Raw genomic sequence first — 20,159 nt, forward strand, 5'->3', positions numbered from 1 at the left:
GGGACAGAGCTGCTGCTGTTCTCTGTGTACCACCAGGGCCCAGCAAAGGGAATGTAGGGAGGGTGGGAGGTGCAGGGCAGCTGGGGTTAGGGACTGAGGGCTGGGTGTCGGAGGCTGGATCCTGCTTTAGTGGAAGTGTCCCTTTAACAGTGACTGGCCTGGCCTGGCTCGGGCCCTGCTTTGCCTCCTGTTCAGCTGTGACTGCAGCTACCATGCTGACTCATGTGCCCGCAGCTAGCAAGAGCTGGCAGCATGGGCTCCCCAGGGGCTACGACAGGCTGGGGGCTTCTGGATTATAAGACGGAGAAGTATGTTATGACCAGGAACTGGCGGGTGGGCGCCCTGCAGAGGCTGCTGCAGCTTGGGATCGTGGTCTATGTGGTAGGGTAAGAGAGAAGAGCTTTTGGCCAGGCTGGAGGGGCAGGGGAAGAGGTGGGGGGTGGGGCTTGGTCCTGCTGGGTTGAAGTTGAGGGATGGGCTGTTTAGGGGCTGGAGGGGAAGGGGGCAGATTGGGATGGGGGCTGGGGGGAGGTAGGCGATATAAGACAGGAGAGCAAGAACAAGCTGTGTGTTTGTCCTGTGTGCCCACCTGCCTCTTTCCCAGTCCCTCCCCACAGCCCCACCCAGGGGGCACAAGACATCGTCCTTAACATCTGTGAGAGCTGGAGCAGTAGCCCCAGAGAGACCACCAGCTCTACCTCGGGTCAGGGGAGTCTAGAAGCTGGGAGCTGGGTCTAGTGAGGCTGGGGGTGGGTGCTGGCTGGGGAAGGTGATTGTCCGAGGGCACTGGCTCTCTGACGCATGGCTGGAGCTTCTGTCTCGTTCAGGGCGTCTGGAGTGGGAAGTGGGGCCAGAGAGGAGGTGGGGCCCTCGATGCTGGACTGGGAGCCTGTAGGGTGTGGGGAGAGAACTGAGCATGTAGGGCCCAGCTCTGCCCCTGTCACTACACGCTGGGGACACACCACACTGCCTAACTTCTCCTCCCCAGGTGGGCCCTCCTCGCCAAAAAAGGCTACCAGGACCGGGATCTTGACCCCCAGATTTCTGTCATCACCAAACTCAAAGGGGTTTCCGTGACTCAGATAGAGGAGCTTGGAAACCGGCTGTGGGATGTGGCCGACTTCGTGAAGCCACCTCAGGTGGGGGCCCTGGTGCTGTTGATGGGGGTGCAAGTCCTTTGCCCACTGACAGCTTGGACACCTGCCATGCAGCCAGTGTGTGCCAGAGAGAAGCATGTGATGCCAGAGGCATCTGGGGGTTCTCAGGAAGGCCTTCACAGAGGATGGCGCCTGGACAGCGCTTTCAGGGATGTGTAGGAGGTTTCAGGGTGGAAAAAGGGGCTGGTCAAGAAGCCAGGCGAGGGCCGGGCGCGGTGGCTCACTCCTGTAATCCCAGCACTTTGGGAGGCTGAGGCGGGCGGATCTCGAGGCCAGAAGATAGAGACCATCCTGGCTAACATGGGGAAACCCTGTCTGTACTAAAAATACAAAAAATCAGCCGGGCGAGGTGGCGGGCGCTTGTAGTCCCAGCTACTCAGGGAGGCTGAGGCAGGAGAATGGCGTGAACCTGGGAAGCAGAGCTTGCAGTGAGCCGAGATTGCGCCACAGCACTCCAGCCTGGGAGACAAAGAGAGACTCTGTCCCCCGTCCCAAAAAAGAAGCCAGACCAGAGAAACTGCATTTCCAAAGACTGCCAACAGAAAAGAAGGGGGTGTCCGGGACTAATGGCTTGAGCTTGAGAGTGGTGTGGGATGCTGGGGCATGGAACTTCCTGTAGCCCTGCTCCCTGACCTGGGGCACTGTGGTCAGGTGCTGCTCCTCCCCTCTTCTCGGCTGTGTTTCCCTCCTCCATCCACCCAGCTCATCCCCAGCCTCAACTTCCACTTCTACTCTTCTGATGCCCAGGGTGTATGTAGTCCCAGTGAACACCTGCCCAGAGCACAGGTGTCTTCCAGGTGCACACCCACATGTCCAAAGATCAATTATTTCCCTCTCCTGGCATGGCCTCTGTGACATCCACTAGTCATGATGGCTGTGACATCCACTAGTGCCTCAGCCAGATCCGTGACTCAACCTGGACCCCTTCCTGTCCCTTCCAAGATTTTTCACCACTACCCTTGCCATGCCTGCATGAGACTGTGGCCTCCTAGAGGGCCCTTAGATTCCCCTCTCACCTCCTCCCTACTACTCGGTGCACACCACGCAGCAGCCAGGCTGAACTTTCACACCAGGCATCCTCAGAGCCTGCAGCCCCTGCTTCTACCCTCAGGAATTTTCCCAACCCTGCCTATGAGGGTGTCCACACATTCTTCCCAATCCTAATGGCTGCCACTCCCACCACCCTCTGCCTTCCCTTCCTGTGTGCACATTCCTCAAATTCACAGTGCTCTCATGAGCAGCACTGGAGGGTCAGCCTTTCTTTCCAATGTCCTGGGCCACCCATTGACCACAGGCAGAGCTTTCCCTCTTCTCCCCTGGCCCCTGCTGTGCCAGTGCTGCTGTGTGTGGGATGGGAGACTCACCTCTTCTCCATCCTGGGCAGGTGCCGGGCCCAGCTCTCCCCTGGATCTTCAGTACTAGAAGCAGCAGGCTGTTGGAATATTCTGGTTGAAGCCAGGCATGGTAGCTGGAGCCTGGAGTCCCAGCTACTTGGGAGGCTGAGGCAGGAGGATCTCCTGAGCCCAGGAGTTAGAGTTTGCAGTGAGCACTGATGATAACACTGCACTCCAGCCTGGGTGACTAAGTGAAACCCTGTCTCTAAATGCACACAGACACACGCACACACACAAATAAATTTTGGTTGAGCAAATGAGAAAGAAACTTGTCTCAAGAGATGGACATGGGCACGAGGCTTCCTGGTCTCAAAAATGGCCAGAACGCCTGCCAGCCTCCCATCTCTGCTTCAGTCTGCCTTATGAGGGGACAGGATTAATGACTTGATGGGGCCAACATCCCTTCCCTCATAAACCAGGCTGCCGGCTTCCGGCCTTTCTGGTCAATGCGAGCCCATCCAGGCCAACCTTGAGATTTGCCTCCTAGGGAGAAAACGTGTTCTTCTTGGTGACCAACTTCCTTGTGACGCCAGCCCAAGTTCAGGGCAGATGCCCAGAGGTGAGTTTGTCCAGGATCCTCCCAGCAGGCCCCTCGTTCCTCCACCAGCCCCAGGTGGCCACCCGTGTTTCCCTTTCCCCTTCCCAGGTGGCGGAAGGCTCAGCATGTGCTTAGTGTCCCCCAGGCACTGGGCTACATCTTTGTGTGAGTTATTTCTTTCAGTCTTCATATATCCCCTGTCTGGTAGGAAGTCCTGTGATCCGCATTTCAGAGGAGAAGACTGAGGCTCGGTGAGGTTGAGTCACTTTCTTAAGGCCTCCCAGCCTGTGGGTGACAGTACCCCGAGCTCTGGGCAGCAGCAGTTCCCATGAGGTGCCCAGACCCTCCTCATCCTGGTCCTGCCTCTGGGTACTCTCCAGGTTGTTATTGTGACAACCAGAGCTGGGCACATGCTCAGGGAGGCTCTAATAGCAAGAGCCAAGCTGGAATATCACCTCCCCTTCTCTGTGCTCAGCCTCTATTAATGTGTCCTGAAGCAGCTTTCATCTTTGTGAGCCAACACAGCACACTCTTGCTCATGGTGAATTCAGGGTTGCTTATGATTTCTGGATAGTTTTGTTTTGTTTTTGAGATGGAGTCTTGCTTTGTCACCCAGGCTGGAGTGAAGTGACGAGATCTCGGCTCACTGCAAGCTCCGCCTCCCAGGTTCACACCATTTTCCTGCCTCGGCCTCCTGAGTAGCTGGTACTACAGACGCCCGCTACCACGCCCAGATAATTTTTTTTTGTATTTTTAGTGGAAACGGGGTTTCACCGTGTTAGCCAGGATGGTCTCGATCTCCTGACCCCATGATCCGCCTGCCTCGGCCTCCCAAAGTGCTGGGATTACAGGCGTGAGCCCTGATTTCTGGATAGTTTTTACATCAACCATGGTCAAGCCAGAGTCCCCCACCTTGTTCTTCTTCGTTTCTGATCCAGAAATACTGATTCTCCCCCTGACATTTCACCTTTACCCCTTGCCTGGAGATGTCCCTGGGATCTGTCACAGAGCACGCTCATTCTCTCCAGCTGTGAATTTTGTTTGAACTATTGAGACTCAGGACATAGTCCCAAAAGTTTACTTCCACAGTGACATCTTTCTTTAAACAAGTCCAACATTTACCTGCCTCCTGGGCTGGAGGGTCATTGTGCAGATTGTGCAGACACCTGTTCCCTGAGCCCTGGTGGTTAGTCCTAGCACAGTTGCTGGAGACATCCCATGTCTGTAGTTGAAATATGCACAAAGGATTGCTTACTCTTTTTTTTTTTTTTTTGAGATGGAGTCTCACTCTTGTCCCCCAGGCTGGAGTTCAATGGCCCGATCTTGGCTCACTGCAACCTCCGCCTCTCCGGTTCAAGCAGTTCTCCTGCTCAGCCTCCTGAGTAGCTGGGATTACAGGTGCCCACCACCACGCCCAGCTAATTTATGTATTTTAAGTACAGACAGGGTTTTGCCTTGTTGGCCAGGCTGGTCTTGAACTCCTGGCCTCAGGTGATCTGCCTGCCTCAGCCTCCCAAAGTGCTGGGATTACAGGCGTGAGCCTGCCGAGACCAGCTTGGTCGGGGAGACCCTAACCCAGCGGCGCTAGAGAAATTAAAGACACACATACAGAAATACAGAGGTGTGGAGTGGGAAATCGGGGTATCACAGCCTTCAGAGCTGAGAGCCTTAAACAGATTTACCTACATATTTATTGACAGCAAGCCAGTGATAAGCATTGTTTCTGTAGATTATAGATTAACTAAAAGTACTCCTAATGGGAAACAAAAGGATGGACCAAAATAAAAGGATGGGCTCTGGCGAGTTATCTGCAGCAGGAGCATATCCTTAAGGCACAGATGGCTCATGCTATTCTTTGTGGTTTAAGAACGCTTTTAAGCGGTTTTCCCCCCTGGGTGGACCAGGTGTTCCTTGCCCTCATTCTGGTAAACGCACAACCTTCCAGCGTGGGCGTCATGGCCATCACGAACATGTCACAGTGCTGCAGAGATTTTGTTTATGGCCAGTTTTGGGCCACTTTATGACCAGATTTTGGGGGCCTATTCCCAACATGAGCCACTGCACCCAGCAGGATGTGCTTACTCTTAGTGAACCCACACAATGTCCTTCCCTTTCTTAATGCTCAGGTGTCTATTTAATATTCAGTTTGTAGACTGTTCTGAAATTTGGCTGGATCCGTGGGTCTGTGTTTTTCAGAATCTGTGCAATTCCTCTTTGTCTGCAAGCACACTTCTGGCTCTTTCCATGAAACATCAGGGCTGGGTTGTAATGATCAGATCTGACAACCTGGCTTTCCCAGAAGACCAGAGTTCTGCCAGCTCCTCTCGGGATCCTGGCCCTGATCCTTCCCGTTCGTGCACCGTGCTCCTTTAGTGTCACCTCCCTCAGCAGGCACCGCTGAGCCTCCCCTCTGGGCCAGGGGGCTAGCTATGCTGAATTCACAAAACTCCATCTCCCATACCTCAAGGACCACCTGCGTGGACAGCCCAGCCAAGGTGGCAGGTCCTATGATGGGACAGAGGCTGTAGGTGGGGGACCCAGGGCTGCAGTTGAGCAGAATCTTTTTTTTTTTTTTTTGAGATGGAGTCTCACTCTGTCACCCAGGCTGGAGTGCAGAGGCATGATCTCGGCTCACTGCAACCTCTACCTCCTGGGTTCAAGTGATTCTCCTGCCTCAGTCTCCCAAGTAGGTGGGACTACAGGCACAAGCCGCCACACTCAGATAATTTTTGTATTTTTAATAGAGACAGGGTTTTGCCATGTTGGCCAGGCTCGAACTCCTGACCTCAGGTAATCTACCCACCTCGGCTTCCCAAAGTGTTGGGATTACAGGCATGAGCCACCGTGTCCAGCTGAGCAGAATCTTAAAAAAGGGTGAGGAGAAGCTGGTGAGCAGGTGGATTTGGCTGGAGCAGGTGTCCACCAGAGGGGGCTTGGTGGGCAAAGGCGCTGAGCTGTGTGAGGTGAGGTGCCTTTAGGGCTACCTGCCACTGAGTGGAGCTGAAGTGAATATTTGAACTGGGGTGGGAAGAAGGTAGTTCAGGATTTCAGGGGCCCCTGTAAGCCCCACTATGGAGCCAAACTGTTTTTGTTTGTTTTCTTTTTTTTTTTTTGAGACAGGGTCTTGCTCTGTCACCCAGGCTAGAATACAGTGGTGTGATCACAGCTCACTGCCTCCTTGACATTTTGGACTCAAGCAATTTTTTTGCCTCAGCCTTCTGAGTTGCTGGGACTATATAGGTGGGAGTGACCATACTCAGCTAATTGTTAAACTTTTTTTTTTTTCCTGTAGCGATGAGGTCTTGCTTTGTTGCCCAGGCAAGTCTCGAACTCCTGGGCTCAGGCAATCTGCCCGCCTTGGACTCTCAAAGTGCTAGGATTACAGGCATGAGCCACCGTGCCTGACAGGAGCTAAACCTGATGAGAGGAGAAGAAGAGAGCCACACATGGGCTCAGAGGCAGGGTGCTCAATCTCCTGCACATTGTGGGATGCACCACTTGGGCTGCTGGGGGTAGGTGGATGAGGGTAGGGGGAGACATGGGGGCCCCATTGGTGGTCACTGTGGGGTCTAATTGGAGGAGACGGTAGCCCAGCTGGAGTGGAGAGGAGAGGCAGACACAGGACATAGGTAGGGACAAAGAAGCACAGCATGTGGCTCTGCTCCGCCCTCCACCCAATCATGACGGCCCTGTCTTTCAGAAATTCTCACTGCCTCATTCTGGCTTCTCAGAGGCCCTCAGCCTTCCTTGAGCCCCTGGTACTGCTGTTCCTCCTGCTGCCACTGAACTGAGTGCCCTGGGCAGCAGTGTCCATCCTCAGCTGGGGCAGAACCGTGCCTGGGAGAGTGCCTGGTGCTCAAGTGTGCCTTCCTCTCTTGGGTCTGGGACCCCAGAAAGCTCGCCTGTCCTCCCCTTCTGCCAGAGCCCCATAGTCCTATGCCTCTGTGCAGGCATTAATGTCCCCAGGTTACAGAAGAGCGAGCAGAAAGGAGTAGCCTGTGGCCCCTCAGCAAGGGTGTGGGGTCCTGCTTCAATACCCAAGCCCTTGACTCTAGGGCCCTGATCTTTGTCAGTTGTGTCCCCATTCCGGGCATCAAAAACTTGCCCTCCCAAGGTATATTCACCTTCCCTGATCTGTCATCCAGATTGGACCAGAGGAGCTAGACCTGGAAGAATCACTTCCGTGTCCACCATGGACAGAACTGTCAGGAGGGAAGGGCAGGGTGCGTTGTCTCACACCTTTAATCGCAGCACCCTGGGAGGCTGAGACAGAAGGATTGCTTGAGGCCAGGAGTTTAAAACCAGCCTGGTCAACATAGCGAGACTACATGTCTACAAAAAAAAAAAAAAGAAAATTAAAAAATCAGCCAGTCACAGTGGTGTGTGTTTGTAGTCCCAGCTGCTGGAAAAACTGAGGTGAGAGGATTGCTTAAGCCCAGGAGGGCAAGGCTATAGTGAGCCACGATCGTACCACTGCACTCCAGCCTGGGCAACAGAGTGAGACCACATCACTAAAAATAAATTTTTTTAAAAAGGAGGAAAGGGGTCTCCCTTTGTTTTTGAAATACAGCGTTGTACCCTCATCTGGCCAGGGCGTTGCTCTGCTCCCTCCTCTGACCACCTCCTTTTATTTGCACCCTCCAGCTTTCCTGTGTGGGCCCAGACTCAGGGTACTCTGGTGGGGGGGTGGTGAGGAGGTTTAAGGTGGGAAGGGGGCCTGTCCTTCCCACCTTGAACCTCCCTGCCTTTGAGACTGGGCTGTGGAGGGGAGACATCCCCTGTGCCATGGGTGACTGCTTTCTTGCCCACCTCAGCACCCCTCCGTCCCACTGGCTAACTGCTGGGTCGACGAGGACTGCCCAGAAGGGGAGAGAGGCACGCACAGCCACGGTAACTGTGGGCTCTGTCTTCCAGTGTCCCCAGCAGGGTGGGGGCTGGGCTGGGATCCTGGGTGGCTCCTGAGTGCAGGCCCCATTCGCCTCTGTCCCTGCATCTCTCTTTCTGACAACAACCCCTTGGCTGACGCCTTCCCCAGCCCTGTGGAGATTTGAAGGTCTGGAGTTCATCTTTTGTTTTCTAGGCGTGAAAACAGGCCAATGTGTGGTGTTCAATGGGACCCACAGGACCTGTGAGATCTGGAGTTGGTGCCCAGTGGAGAGTGGCGTTGTGCCCTCGTAAGTGTCCCCACAATCCCCCACCCCCACCGGTGCAGGGCCCCAGGCCTGGCAGAGGCTGTCATCTCCCTTCCACCTGCAGGAGGCCCCTGCTGGCCCAGGCCCAGAACTTCACACTGTTCATCAAAAACACGGTCACCTTCAGCAAGTTCAACTTCTCTAAGTAAGCAGAGTGGGTCCCATCTGCCCCAAGACCCTCCTTGTCTCCTACCTTGTCTGACCTCCCCCACCCCTCCCAGGTCCAATGCCTTGGAGACCTGGGACCCCACCTATTTTAAGTACTGCCGCTATGAACCACAACTCAGCCCCTACTGTCCCGTGTTCCGCATTGGGGACCTCGTGGCTGAGGCTGGAGGGAACTTCGAGGACCTGGCGTTGCTGGTGGGTCCTGAGTTGGGGGCAAGGTTCCTGGAGGGCTCTGGGAGAGGGTCCCGGGCCCATCCACCAGTGGAACAGCTGTGTGCTATGTGCAGGGTGGCTCTGTGGGCATCAGGGTTCACTGGGATTGTGACCTGGACACTGGGGACTCCGGCTGCCGGACTCACTACTCCTTCCAGCTGCAGGAGAGGAGCTACAACTTCAGGTGCGGCCCCACTGCTCCCAGTGCCCAACTGCTGTGCCCATCGCCCTCTCCCTGTGGCGATCAGGACAGATCACACCCAGGCCCAGCCCTCTGGATATTCCACTGGTGTGCGAGGGGCTCCCAGAAGCACGAGAGAGCTGTTCTCAACCCCACATCCTCCAGCACAGGCTCCATCCTGCTCCCCCAAGTCCTGAGCCCTCCACCCCATCTGTCCCGGGCCCCTGCCCAGCTCAGGCTCCTCACTGTCAACCCTTTCTCCACCCACCCTGCCTCTAGTATCTCCCCTCCACAGCAATGGGGTGTTTGCTTTTTACTTTCCCCTTCTTCCTTTCAGCTTTTTTTTTTTTTTTGAGACGGAGTCTCGCGCTGTCACGCAGGCTGGAGTGCTGTGGCCGGATCTCAGCTCACTGCAAGCTCCGCCTCCCGGGTTCACGCCATTCTCCTGCCTCAGCCTCCCGAGTAGCTGGGACTACAGGCGCCCGCCACCTCGCCCGGCTAGTTTTTTTTGTAGTTTTTAGTAGAGACGGGGTTTCACCGTGTTAGTCAGGATGGTCTCGATCTCCTGACCTCGTGATCCGCCCGTCTCGGCCTCCCAAAGTGCTAGGATTACAGGCTTGAGCCACCGCGCCCGGCCTTTTTTTTTTTTTTTTTTTAAGACAATCTCATTCTGTCACCCAGGCTGGAGTGCAGTGGCCCGATCTTGGCTCACTGTAACCTCCGCTTCCCGGGTTCAACCGATTATCCTCCCTCAGCCTCCGAGTAGCTGGAATTACAGGCGCCCACCACCACTCCTAGCTAATTTTCATACTTTGGTAGAGATGGGTTTTCACGATGTTGGCCAGGCTGGTCTCAAACCCCTGACCTCAGGTGATCCACCCACCTTAGCCTCCCAAAGGGCTAGGATTACAGATGTAAGCCACCGTGCCTGGCCCCCCTTCAGCTTTTACCTAAACATTTTTTTAAAAAACTCTAGACAAACTTAAGATTAGTGCCATGAACACCCATATACCTTCATCTGGGCTTACCAGTTTTTATGTTACCATCTGGCCACATTTTCTTTCTCCCTGTCTGGAGTGAACTGGATATGTTTAGATTTCAAACGGAACTGTTTGAAAGTAGGTGGCAGACATCCGGACACTCACCTTTTTCAACATTGTCCTGAGAACAGGGACCTTCCCCATGTAGCCACTGTCTTATTGTTGCACTCAAGAAATTGACTTTTGGGTGCAGTGGCTCATGCCTGTAATCCCAACACTTTGGGAGGCTGAGGCGGGAGGATCACCTGAGCCCAGGAGTTTGAGACCAACCTGGGCAATATAGGGGGACCCCCATGTCTACAAAAAATACTTCTAAAATTAGCTGGGCCTGATGGCCGATGCCTATGATCCCAGCTACTCAGGAGGCTGAGGTGGGAGGATCATTTGAGCCCAGAAGACTGAGGCTGCAGTAAGCCGTGATCATGCCACTGCATTCCAGTCTGATGACAGAGTCAGATGCCATGAAAGAAAGAAAGAAAAGAAAGAAAGAAAGACATTTAGCAAGAGTAAATCTTTTTTACTTTTTAAAAAACAATATAGAAACGGGGTCTCACTATGTTGACCAGGCTGGTCTTGAACTCCTGGCCTCAAGTGATCAGTTTCCCACCTCAGCCTTCCAAAGTATTGAGATGACAGGTGTGACCCACCTTCCTGGCTGGCAGAATAAATCTAATACTTAATGCTCCCCAGCTGTGCCAACAGTGATCCTAAACCTTTGTACTTTCCAATCTATGATGCACTCAAGAATTTTTTTTTTTTTTTGAGATGGAGTCTCACTCTTGTCACCCAGGCTGGAGTGCAATGGCATGATCTCGGCTCACTGCAACCTCTGCCTCCCGGGTTCAAGCGATTCTCTTGCCTCACCCTCCCAAGTAGCTGGGATTACAGGCGTCCACCACCATGCCCAGCTAATTTTTGTATTTTTGTAGAGATAGGGTTTCACCATGTTGGTCTCGAACTCCTGACCTCAGGTGATCCACCCGCCTCAGCCTCCCAAAATGCTGGGATTATAGGTGTGAGCCACTGCACCTGGCCTTTTTTTTTTTTTTTTTTTTTTTGAGACAGAGTCTCACTCTATTGCCAGGCTGCAGTGCAGTGGTGCAATCTCGGCTCACTGCAACCTCCACCTCCCAGATTCAAGCAATTCTCCTGCCTCAGCCTCCCGAGTAGCTGGGACTACAGGTGTGTGCCACCATTCCCGGCTGATTTTTGTATTTTTAGTAGAGATGGGGTTTCTCCATGTTGGCCAGGATGGTCTCGATCTCTTGACCTCATGATCCACCTGCCTTGGCCTCCCAAAGTGCTGGGATTACAGGCGTGAGCCACCACGCCTGGCCTTTATTTATTTATTTATTTTTAATTTTTTAATTTTTTTTCTTTTCTTTTCTTTTTTTTTTTTTTTTTGAGACGGAGTCTCGCTCTGTCACCCAGGCTGGAGTGCAGTGGCCAGATCTCAGCTCACTGCAAGCTCCGCCTCCCGGGTTTACGCCATTCTCCTGCCTCAGCCTCCCGAGTAGCTGGGACTACAGGCGCCCACCACCTCGCCCGGCTAGTTTTTTGCATTTTTTAGTAGAGACGGGGTTTCACTGTGTTAGCCAGGATGGTCTTGATCTCCTGACCTCGTGATCTGCCCGTCTCGGCCTCCCAAAGTGCTGGGATTACAGGCTTGAGCCACCGCGCCCGGCCTTAATTTTTTTTTTTTTTTTTTTTGAGACGGAGTTTTCACTTTCTTGGCGTCCAGGCTAGAGTGCAATGGCATGATCTTGGCTCACTGCAACCTCTGCCTCCCAGGTTCCAGTCTCAGTCTCCGGAGTAGCTGGGATTACAGGTGTGTGCCACAATGCCTGGCTAATTTTTGTATTTTTAGTAGAGATGGGGTTTTGCCATGTTGGTCAGGCTGGTCTCGAACTTCTGACCTCAGGTGATCCACACACTTCGGCCTCCCAAAGTGCTGGGATTACAGGCATGAGCCACCATGCCTGGCCTTTTTTTTTTTAGTTGAAATTTTGCTCTTGTTGGTGTCAGGCTGGAGTGCAGTGGCCTGATCTCGGCTCACTGCAATCTTTGCCTCCTGGGTTCAAGCAATTCTCTTGCCTCAGCATCCCAAGTAGCTGTGATTACAGGTGCATGCCACCACACCCAGCTAATTTTTGTGTTTTTAGTAGATATGGGGTTTCACCGTGTTGGTCAGGCTAGTCTTGAACTCCTGACCTCAAGTGACCCACCTGTCTCAGCGTCCCAAAGTGCTGGGATTACAGGCATGAGCCACCGCACCTGGCCTCAAGGTTCTTAAATTGCATTTATTATCATGTCTTTAAGTCTTCTAAGCAGATTTATTGGATCCTTCTGCCACTGAGTGTCACCTTGTCATGCAAGTGGGCACACCACGGCCACCAGGCCTGGGGATGATGCCCCTCAACACAGCTCACTGCATCCCGTCTGGTCTGGCTTCCCCAACCTCCTGAACCCTTCGAAACCATGCAGGGCTGGCTCCCACCCACATCCTGTTCCCCCCACCTCTGTGCTGGCAAACCATCTGTGTGCATGTTCCTCCAGGCCCAGTCTCATGTCCCCTCCAGGAAGCCTACCCCAGTTCCCAGGGAAGAGTGAGTTCCCATCTCTGGAATCCCTCAGCCCTGAGCCTGCTCCTTCACATCCCTGCTGCTGGGTCTGTTTAGGGACTCCTCTGTCCCCTATCCCCTCAGCAGGCAGGGAACTTCTGAGGGACAGGTCTTGGTTTGCTTTTTCTGTTTTCTCACCAATGACACAGGGCTGAGACCCAGGACTCAGGCTTGGGCTCTGGTTTACAGTCAATGGATAAGGTGGACAGAGCCCTGGCAGGGCCAGCCCCACCTGTGGGTGGGCAAAGCAGGCCACCAGAGCCCTCTTTCCTGCCTGCAGGACAGCCACTTACTGGTGGGAGCAACCGGGTGTGGAGGCCCGCACCCTGCTCAAACTCTACGGAATCCGCTTCGACATCCTCGTCACCGGGCAGGTAGGCACAGGTAGGGGTCAGGCCGGGGATGGGAAGCGGCAAAGCAGACAGGGCTGGAGGAGGCATGAGGCCGACAGTCGTGGGCTGAGAGGTTCAGCTCAGATCTCTCTCAGGCAGGGAAGTTCGGGCTCATCCCCATGGCCGTCACACTGGGCACCGGGGCAGCTTGGCTGGGCGTGGTGAGTGCAAGCACTGTGGGCACCTGCAGGCTGCGGTGAATGCCGCTGACCAGGGTGTGTCCAACGCATGCTGGAGGCTCCGGTGCCTGCACATTGAATCTCGGGGTGCAGGCTGGGGAAGTGGCAGGAGAGCAGGCTCGGGGGCTGGAACATGGGTTGGCCCTGCCTCTCCCAGGTCACCTTTATCTGTGACCTGCTGCTGCTGTATGTGGATAGAGAAGCCCATTTCTACTGGAGGACAAAGTATGAGGAGGTGAGCTGAGGTGCTCTGCTTGGACTCTGGGTTCTGCCACACTTAGAAAGAAGTTGGCTGGATCCCTGACCTGCTGTCCTCGTCTGCAGGCAAAGGCCCCGAAGGCAACCGCCAACTCTGTGTGGAGTGAGCTGGCCCTTGCATCCCAAGCCCGACTGGCCAAGTGCCTTAGGCAGATCTCAGCACCTGCACCCATGGCCACTGCTGCTGAGAGTCAGACACAGACACCAGGATGGCCCTGTCCAAGTTCTGACACCCACTTGCCAGCCCATTCCTGAAGCCCGTAGCCATTCCCTGCTGGTTGAGAGTTGGGGGCTGGGGAGGGTGGGGCCCTGCCTGGGGATCTCAAGGATGAGGCCCCAGCATGGAGGATTGGGGGTAGAATTCTACCCTTGAACCCCAGCAGACAGTCCCTCCCCTGACTCCTGCCTTAGCAGGATGCTTCCTCAGGGAACCACAGAAGTCAGCCACAGAAGTCATACTTAGGAAGCTGTCTGAGCGCAGCTGCTCGAGGGAGGCCCTGACTCTGATCCCAGGCTGGGTGGAGTGGCTGGAAGGAATGGTTCCAAACGACAACACCGAGATCTCCCTCAGGCTGGCTGGGTTTTGCAGCTGGAATTCTCCTCTTGGTCCCAGGGCAGGGCAGGGAATTCTAATTGTCCACCCCAGGGAGTCAAGGGGCTGCTTTCCATTGTGGATACCTGGTGATCAGGGCATGCTGTGGAAGGCCAGGGGTGGGGCTGAGGCTGGGCTGACGTCTGGAATCATCTGCCACCTGCAGCCTCAGTAAAATGCCTGGGGTCCCTGCTGCCTCTCAATCCCCAGAGCCATGTCCATCGGGAGCTGGGCTCTGAAGGGCTAGGGTGGGAGAGTGTGGCCCCTGAGGCCTGGGTATCCAAGGAGGGGCACATGCACCTGATTCTCCTTGGGGCCCAGAGAAAGCTGATGTCTTGGCTGGAGAAAGTCGTGGAGTAAAGCCAGCAAAGCCACCCTCGTCCTGTGTAATCCTTACGGGCAGGACTGGAAAGTTGGGGGGCATCTATGGTAGACATGGCACAGCCATGGGGAGCCAGTGGGGCAGTGCAGGGTGGACTTGGGGACCCTACCCCCGAAGACTGAGGCCCTGCAGCTACCAGGTGGGCTAAAAGGTAACTGGAATAGGCCTGGACACTTGTGCACCCATGTCAGAGCCTGAGGGCCACACTCTTTCACCTCACAGCCCTTGAAGAGTGGACAAAGACAGCAAGAGAGCCTCAGCCTGGGCCTGAGCTCAGAAGCAGCTGCCACCTCAGTCTGCACACAGGCGTGCACCCCAGGGTAGTGCCTGCAGGGACGTGTGTGTCCCTGTGGGTGTGCCTGTGCCGGGCAGGCCTCAGGTGCATGCCATCCTCTGAACCCTACTGCCCTGTTTAGGAAGCCTCCTTGGGGCCCCAGCTCTGCTCCCTAGATCTGCCACCTAGCAGATGTGGGGAGCCTGACCCCAGGTCTGTCATGGAACCCTCCTTGCCTGGTGTGTGTGACTCCCCTCTTAGCTGGGCACCTGGATCCAGGCCCACCTGTGTCTCTGACTCAGGGTGGTCCCAGGACTGGCACCTACTCTTTGGAGAGCCCCAGCATCTTTGATGTGGATTGGAGACAATTGCCTGGTTCCATGGGGCAGGTGAAGACTCGGTGCCATAAAGAATGCCACAGTGGATATGCCAGCAGGCCACATGGCTGGCCAAGCAATTATTATTATGGATCCCTTGTGCTGTGGGCCTTCCCGTCCACCCCACCACACCTGCCCAGGTAGCTGGAGCTGATCATAAACAAGAAGGCTCTGGGCAGAGTCCGCGGCACCAGCATCGGCCAAGGCCCACTCCTGAAGACCTGAAGCTCAGCTCCTGGACAAAGTCCTAAGGTCCTGAGGACGCCCCAGCCTGCGCAGGCCTGCAAACCCAGGCCGCCCACAACAGAAGGGGCTCCTGGCTTGTCCAGCCTCTCTGGCCTCCCAAGCAGGTGTGGGAGAGCGGGGCAAGTGTGGGCTGACCAGCTACTCCATATGGCCGGGGTCCTGTGCTGGCGCCTGGCTAGGGGGCTGCACAGCCTGCACTGTCTCCTCCAGGCTGCCCCTGGGGAATACCACGTAGTGCGTGGAGTTTGACCCTGGCAGCTCCCGCTGGTTCTCCTTGCTGTGCCGGATACCGTAGCCGAAATACACTGCGAGTCCTAGACAGGGCAGGAGGCAGGGCATGAGCCTGAGGTACAGATTTCAGCCCTTCCTGTCCTCTTTGCCCTCCTCCTGAACCCGGTCCCAGCCTGGCCCCCACTCACCCATCAGCAGCCAGATGGAGAAGCGCACCCAGGTCAGATAGCTCAGCTTCAGCATGAGGCAGATGTTGAGGAGGATGCTCAGGGCTGGAATCAGGGGAACCATGGGGATCTGAGGAGGCAGGGGCAGGGCAGGGCTGGACCGGGTTGCAGGAAAGATCTGCCAGCCCAGGGCCCACTTTCTCGGGAATCCATACAGCCTTTCTCCCTCTCAGGAGGTTGTGGAGACATGTGCTCACTCACCAAGCAGAGAGGGGTGCGGGATGGGTGTGCCGTCCTCCCCAGCCCTGTGAGTCTTGTTCATTCTGGGATGGCCGTGGGGGAAGGGGAGGCAGCTGCCTGGGCAGAGCACCAGTGGGTGCTGGCTGGGGGAGGTACCTGAAACAAGTCTTCCCGATACTGTTGCTGGTGAGCCCCCAGGATGAGGAGACTGAGCAGAAACACGACACTGGTGAGCAGGAGCAGCAGGATGTAACCCCAGTGTGGGAGGTGCAGGGTCGAGTTCCCAAAGACGAGCACGCAGCCTATGGTGATGGCTGAGGCCAACATAACGCCAAGCGCCCAAGTCACCACTGCTCCAGGGCTGTACCCATCCAAGAAGCTCAGGTAGGGCCTCAAGGCTGGCTGCAGCTCCCCCGGCTCAGGGAGAGAGGCGTGCGTAGTGCCCACTAGCTGTAGGTGGTCTGAGAAGGAGCTGTGCTGCTTGGTCAGGGGGCCAGGGCTGGCTGGGCCTGGGGAGCTGGGCGGGGAAGACTTCTGGAAGCGCAGCACAATGATGCTGGTGGCCACGAAGGTGTAGGCCAGGAGTGTGCCAAGGGACAGGAACTGAACCAGCGACTCCAGGTCCAGCAGCAGTGCCAGGAAGGCTGTGAGAAGCCCGAACGCCAGGGTGCCTGCCACAGGCACCTGTGTCCGGGGATGCACACGGGCAAACACCTGGAAGAAGAGCCCATCGGCGGCCATGGCGTAGACAATGCGTGGCAGGGAGAAGAGGAGGCTGAGCAGGACAGTGTTCATGGCTGTAGCAGAGAGAGCGGGGAGGGTCAACATGGCGGAGAAGCCCACCAGGGGCCTCTGCTGGGGGTCGGTGCATGGGTGGTTCCTTAGGAACATGGGCATGAGCTTGTCTGGCCTCTTAGAGTAAGCATGAGTGTGTGTAGGAGTAATAGATTGTCAGCGCTCTGCCCAAGAACAGGACATCTGGGATAGGTCACAGGCCCACTGGAGCATCTGATGAGAGCTGAGTCCGTCTGCCTAGGAAATAATCTATAAGGACATGCCCAACACTAATATGCTATGGACCATGTGTGGGGAGGTCCCTTCCAAAAAGTTTCTGAAGAAATTTTTTTGAAGCGAAGAGTTTCTAATAATTAGCACTTGGCCGGGCGCGGTGGCTCAAGCCTGTAATCCCAGCACTTTGGGAGGCCGAGGCCGGCGGATCACGAGGTCAGGAGATCGAGACCATCCTGGCTAACATGGTGAAACCCCGTCTCTACTAAAAAATACAAAAAACTAGCCAGGCGAGGTGGCAGGCGCCTGTAGTCCCAGCTACTCGGGAGGCTGAGGCAGGAGAATGGCGTAAACCCAGGAGGCGGAGCTTGCAGTGAGCTGAGATCCGGCCACTGCACTCCAGCCCGGGCGACAGAGCGAGACTCCGTCTCAAAAAAAAAAAAAAATAATAATAATAATTAGCACTTTCCTTGCCCCATTATGCAACTGGTAAAACAGCCCCAGGTGAAGGTGAATCTGAGGACAGAGCTCCCCCTTGCTCTTTTCCCTGCCACCCTGCCCAGGAAGAGTCTCTTACCGCAGATGGAGCCAGCTGCCACGATGAAGCCAGCCCACCTGTAGCCCCGCCGGTAAAAAGCATCTGCAAGTGCTGAGTCGGGGTCCAGGCTGTGCCAGGGCACCATGAGGGTTAGCACGGTGGAGACAAGGATGTAGGCACCAGCTGCAATGGCAAGTGAGATGGCAATGGCCAGAGGCACGGACCGCTGTGGGTTCTGGGCCTCCTCGCTGGAGGCGGCAATGACGTCGAAGCCCACGAAAGCATAGAAGCAGGAGGCAGTGCCAGCCATGACGCCGGAGAAGCCAAAGGGTGCAAAGCCGCCTTCCTCAGCGCTCCAGTTGTGAGGCTGGGCCAGGATGAAGCCCAGGATGACAATGAAGAGAATGACAAGCAGGCTGATGGCTGAGAAGGTGTGGTTGAGCCAGGAAGAGACGCGGGCTCCACAGGAGACAAAGGCAGAGGCCAGGAGGATGATGCCAGCAGCCAGGAAATCCGGGTAGTGGCCCAGGAGGGGCACCTGCCAGGAACCCACGTGGGTCTCAGTGAAGTTGCGGACGCTGTGACTGAACATAGAGTCCAGGTAGCCACTCCAGGCGCGGGCCACGGCGGCACCACCAATGATGTATTCGAGGAGAACATTCCAGCCGATAAGGAAGGCCCACAGCTCGCCCATGGATACATAGGTGAACAGGTAGGCAGAGCCCGTGCGTGGCACACGTGCCCCGAATTCTGCATAGCATAGGGCTGCCAGCAGGGAGGCCACAGCAGCCACACCAAAGGACAAGAGCACAGCAGGGCCAGCCACGTCCTTGGCCACAGCACCTGTAAGCACATAGAGGCCCGAACCCACCATGCCACCCACGCCCAGAAGAGTCAGGTCCAGTGTGGACAGGCAGCGCCGCAGTGACGTCTCCATGGTGGAGTCCTCCAGCGGCTTCAGGCGGTTCAGCTTCTGGCATAAGCGAGCCAGGCTGGCCATGCTGGGCAGCCCCTGGGCCATGGCAGGTGGCCGAGAAGAGCACCGAGCAAGCTACTGGAACCTGCTAGGGCCAGAGGGGAATGACAGGATGCCCAGCCGGCCTTTCATCCCTCCTGGTCTCACCACCCCCAGTCCTCTCTCCGTCCCTGCCCTGCGGACCTACACACCCGAACCGGAGGCCTGCTGAAGGGCTGGAATGGGGCAGGTGTCAGAGCCTGTGGGCAGGAGGTCATAGGAAGCCTGGAGGTCCTGTCTGCATCCCAGGCAGCAGAGAAGGCCTGGTGGGGCCCCACCTACTCACCTGCTCGGTGGGGTGGGGAGGGAGCAGCTCCAGGCGAAGCTGGGAGAGAGACTGGGAACGGCTCAGTGGTGGGGTCCCAGAGCGAGATGAAACCGAGGCTTCCCCAGAGTAGAGCCGGACCCGGAACAGGAGCCACGGCTCTGCGTTGGGTCGGGCGTGTCCCAGGCAGCCACCTGCCACAGACAGTGGCGGCCACATATACCCGGCACCTGCCCCCGCCACCGTGGCCAGACTGGGGTATACGCGCGCCGGGCAGAATGCGGGGGAGCCCTGGGCCCGCACACCTCCCCATGCCCAACACGCCGCTGCCGCCAGAGCCAGCTCCGCCGCGCCCCCGTTCCCGGACACTTGCGCCTTCGCCTGCTCTTGGGCCTGAGCCCGTCCCCCGTCCCGTCCCCGTCCCCGTCCCCATCCCCATCCCCGTCCCGGTCCCGGTCCCCCGTAGGATCCGCTGCAACCCACCTGCTGCCGCCGCAGCTGCCTCGGCTCTGAGCTCTGAGCCCGCCCAGTTTGCCGGCGCCGGAGCTCAGGGCCCGCCCCCACCCCCAGGCCCCCCCCACGCGGCCCCACCCGCTGCCACATACCCAGATATTTCACCCTGCCCACCCTGCCCCGACCTCGCAAGGTCATGACGGGAGCTCACCGGGGTCTAGGGAAGCCCTGTGACTGTGACTCACTCACAGATGGAGGTCAGACCACCGGCTAAGTGACTAGCCTAGGTCACTCGGGAGGTTAAGGGCCACGTCTGAAAGTCCGCAGCCCACCCTCTTTCCACTGCAGTGGACACCCTTCTTGATCCCTCACCCCAGTACATGAACCCCACCCAGCTGCGCCCCAGACAGACCCTGCAGCACCATCATGTGAGCTTCAGGCACAGTGAGTTAAATGAAAACACAGGTTTGCCAGAGTGGCCTGGGGCAGTCCCTGACCTCTACTCTTACAATGGGGTGGCAGTCAGCCACCCTCACAGGTTGGCAAGAGACTGCAGCCTTTTGAGAGAGTTCTGCGAACTGGGGGAACGCAGGCTGGCTGTTTTGAGCCTGCGCTACCACATCCTGCAAGGGAGCAAGCAGTTTCTGGGACCAACCTCGCAGCCCTCCCGTAGGGGACTAGACCTCCTCAGACCCCAGTGGTAGCCCCTCCTAGCCTAGATGCCTCAGGCAGGCCGGGAGGGGCCTATAGGACCCCAATAACAGATCCACACTTGTGTTTATCAGTGAGAGCCACTGTGTCCTGAGTACTGCCTCCCTGCACCCCACGCTCCAGGCAGGCAGCTTTGCACCAACACACCAGGCTAATTTTTAAATTTTATTTGTTTTAGAGACTAGGTCTCACTATGTCACCCTGGCTGGTCTCCAACTCTGGGACTCAAGCGATTTTCTTGCCTTGGCCTCCCAAAAGGCTGTGATGAACCATGGCTCCTGGCCTCCCCAGAACGCTATCCTAGACATGTGTTCAGGCTTATGTGTG

General features: G+C 56.3%; 2 protein-coding genes across 7 annotated transcripts; one reads left to right on the top strand and one right to left on the bottom strand.

The window, feature by feature from the left end:
- Positions 1–38: 38 nt before the first annotated feature.
- Positions 39–14,299, top strand: P2RX6 (purinergic receptor P2X 6). 6 transcript variants are annotated; one of them, XM_033234074.1, is made up of 12 exons: positions 39–386; positions 989–1,139; positions 3,039–3,110; positions 7,904–7,979; positions 8,170–8,263; positions 8,346–8,426; positions 8,503–8,648; positions 8,757–8,846; positions 12,785–12,878; positions 12,992–13,057; positions 13,233–13,310; positions 13,400–14,299. In XM_033234074.1, exons 1-12 carry the CDS (start codon positions 223–225, stop codon positions 13,704–13,706), a joined length of 1,419 nt encoding a protein of 472 aa, XP_033089965.1. In that variant the 5' UTR covers positions 39–222; the 3' UTR covers positions 13,707–14,299. The 6 variants fall into 6 exon arrangements, with proteins under 6 accessions (XP_033089965.1, XP_033089960.1, XP_033089961.1 ...); XM_033234069.1 differs by having other exon boundaries at positions 8,503–8,644; positions 8,737–8,846; XM_033234071.1 differs by having other exon boundaries at positions 69–308; positions 8,503–8,644; positions 8,737–8,846.
- Positions 14,300–15,002: 703 nt separating this feature from the next.
- SLC7A4 (solute carrier family 7 member 4) lies at positions 15,003–19,064 on the bottom strand. Its single transcript, XM_033232850.1, has 4 exons — positions 17,428–19,064; positions 15,999–16,639; positions 15,624–15,732; positions 15,003–15,518 (listed from the first exon to the last, which is right to left on the bottom strand). The coding sequence occupies exons 1-4, from the start codon at positions 18,407–18,409 to the stop codon at positions 15,343–15,345; spliced, it is 1,908 nt and encodes a 635-aa protein (XP_033088741.1). The 5' UTR covers positions 18,410–19,064; the 3' UTR covers positions 15,003–15,342.
- Positions 19,065–20,159: the final 1,095 nt, after the last annotated feature.

Source organism: Trachypithecus francoisi, unplaced genomic scaffold (genome assembly GCF_009764315.1).
Source record: "Trachypithecus francoisi isolate TF-2019V2 unplaced genomic scaffold, Tfra_2.0 Lachesis_group14, whole genome shotgun sequence".
Taxonomy (NCBI): Eukaryota; Metazoa; Chordata; class Mammalia; order Primates; family Cercopithecidae; genus Trachypithecus; species Trachypithecus francoisi.

Coding starts and splice junctions, on each gene's coding strand:
- P2RX6 (XM_033234074.1), top strand. CDS start 223: ATGTGCCCGCAGCTAGCAAGAGCTGGCAGCATGGGCTCCCCAGGGGCT. Junction 387..988: donor ATCGTGGTCTATGTGGTAGG/GTAAGAGAGAAG, acceptor TCTCCTCCCCAG/GTGGGCCCTCCTCGCCAAAA. Junction 13,311..13,399: donor GGAGGACAAAGTATGAGGAG/GTGAGCTGAGGT, acceptor CCTCGTCTGCAG/GCAAAGGCCCCGAAGGCAAC.
- SLC7A4 (XM_033232850.1), bottom strand. CDS start 18,409: ATGGCCCAGGGGCTGCCCAGCATGGCCAGCCTGGCTCGCTTATGCCAG. Junction 16,640..17,427: donor GGCAGCTGGCTCCATCTGCG/GTAAGAGACTCT, acceptor TCTCTGCTACAG/CCATGAACACTGTCCTGCTC. Junction 15,519..15,623: donor CTCCATCTGGCTGCTGATGG/GTGAGTGGGGGC, acceptor TGCCCTGTCTAG/GACTCGCAGTGTATTTCGGC.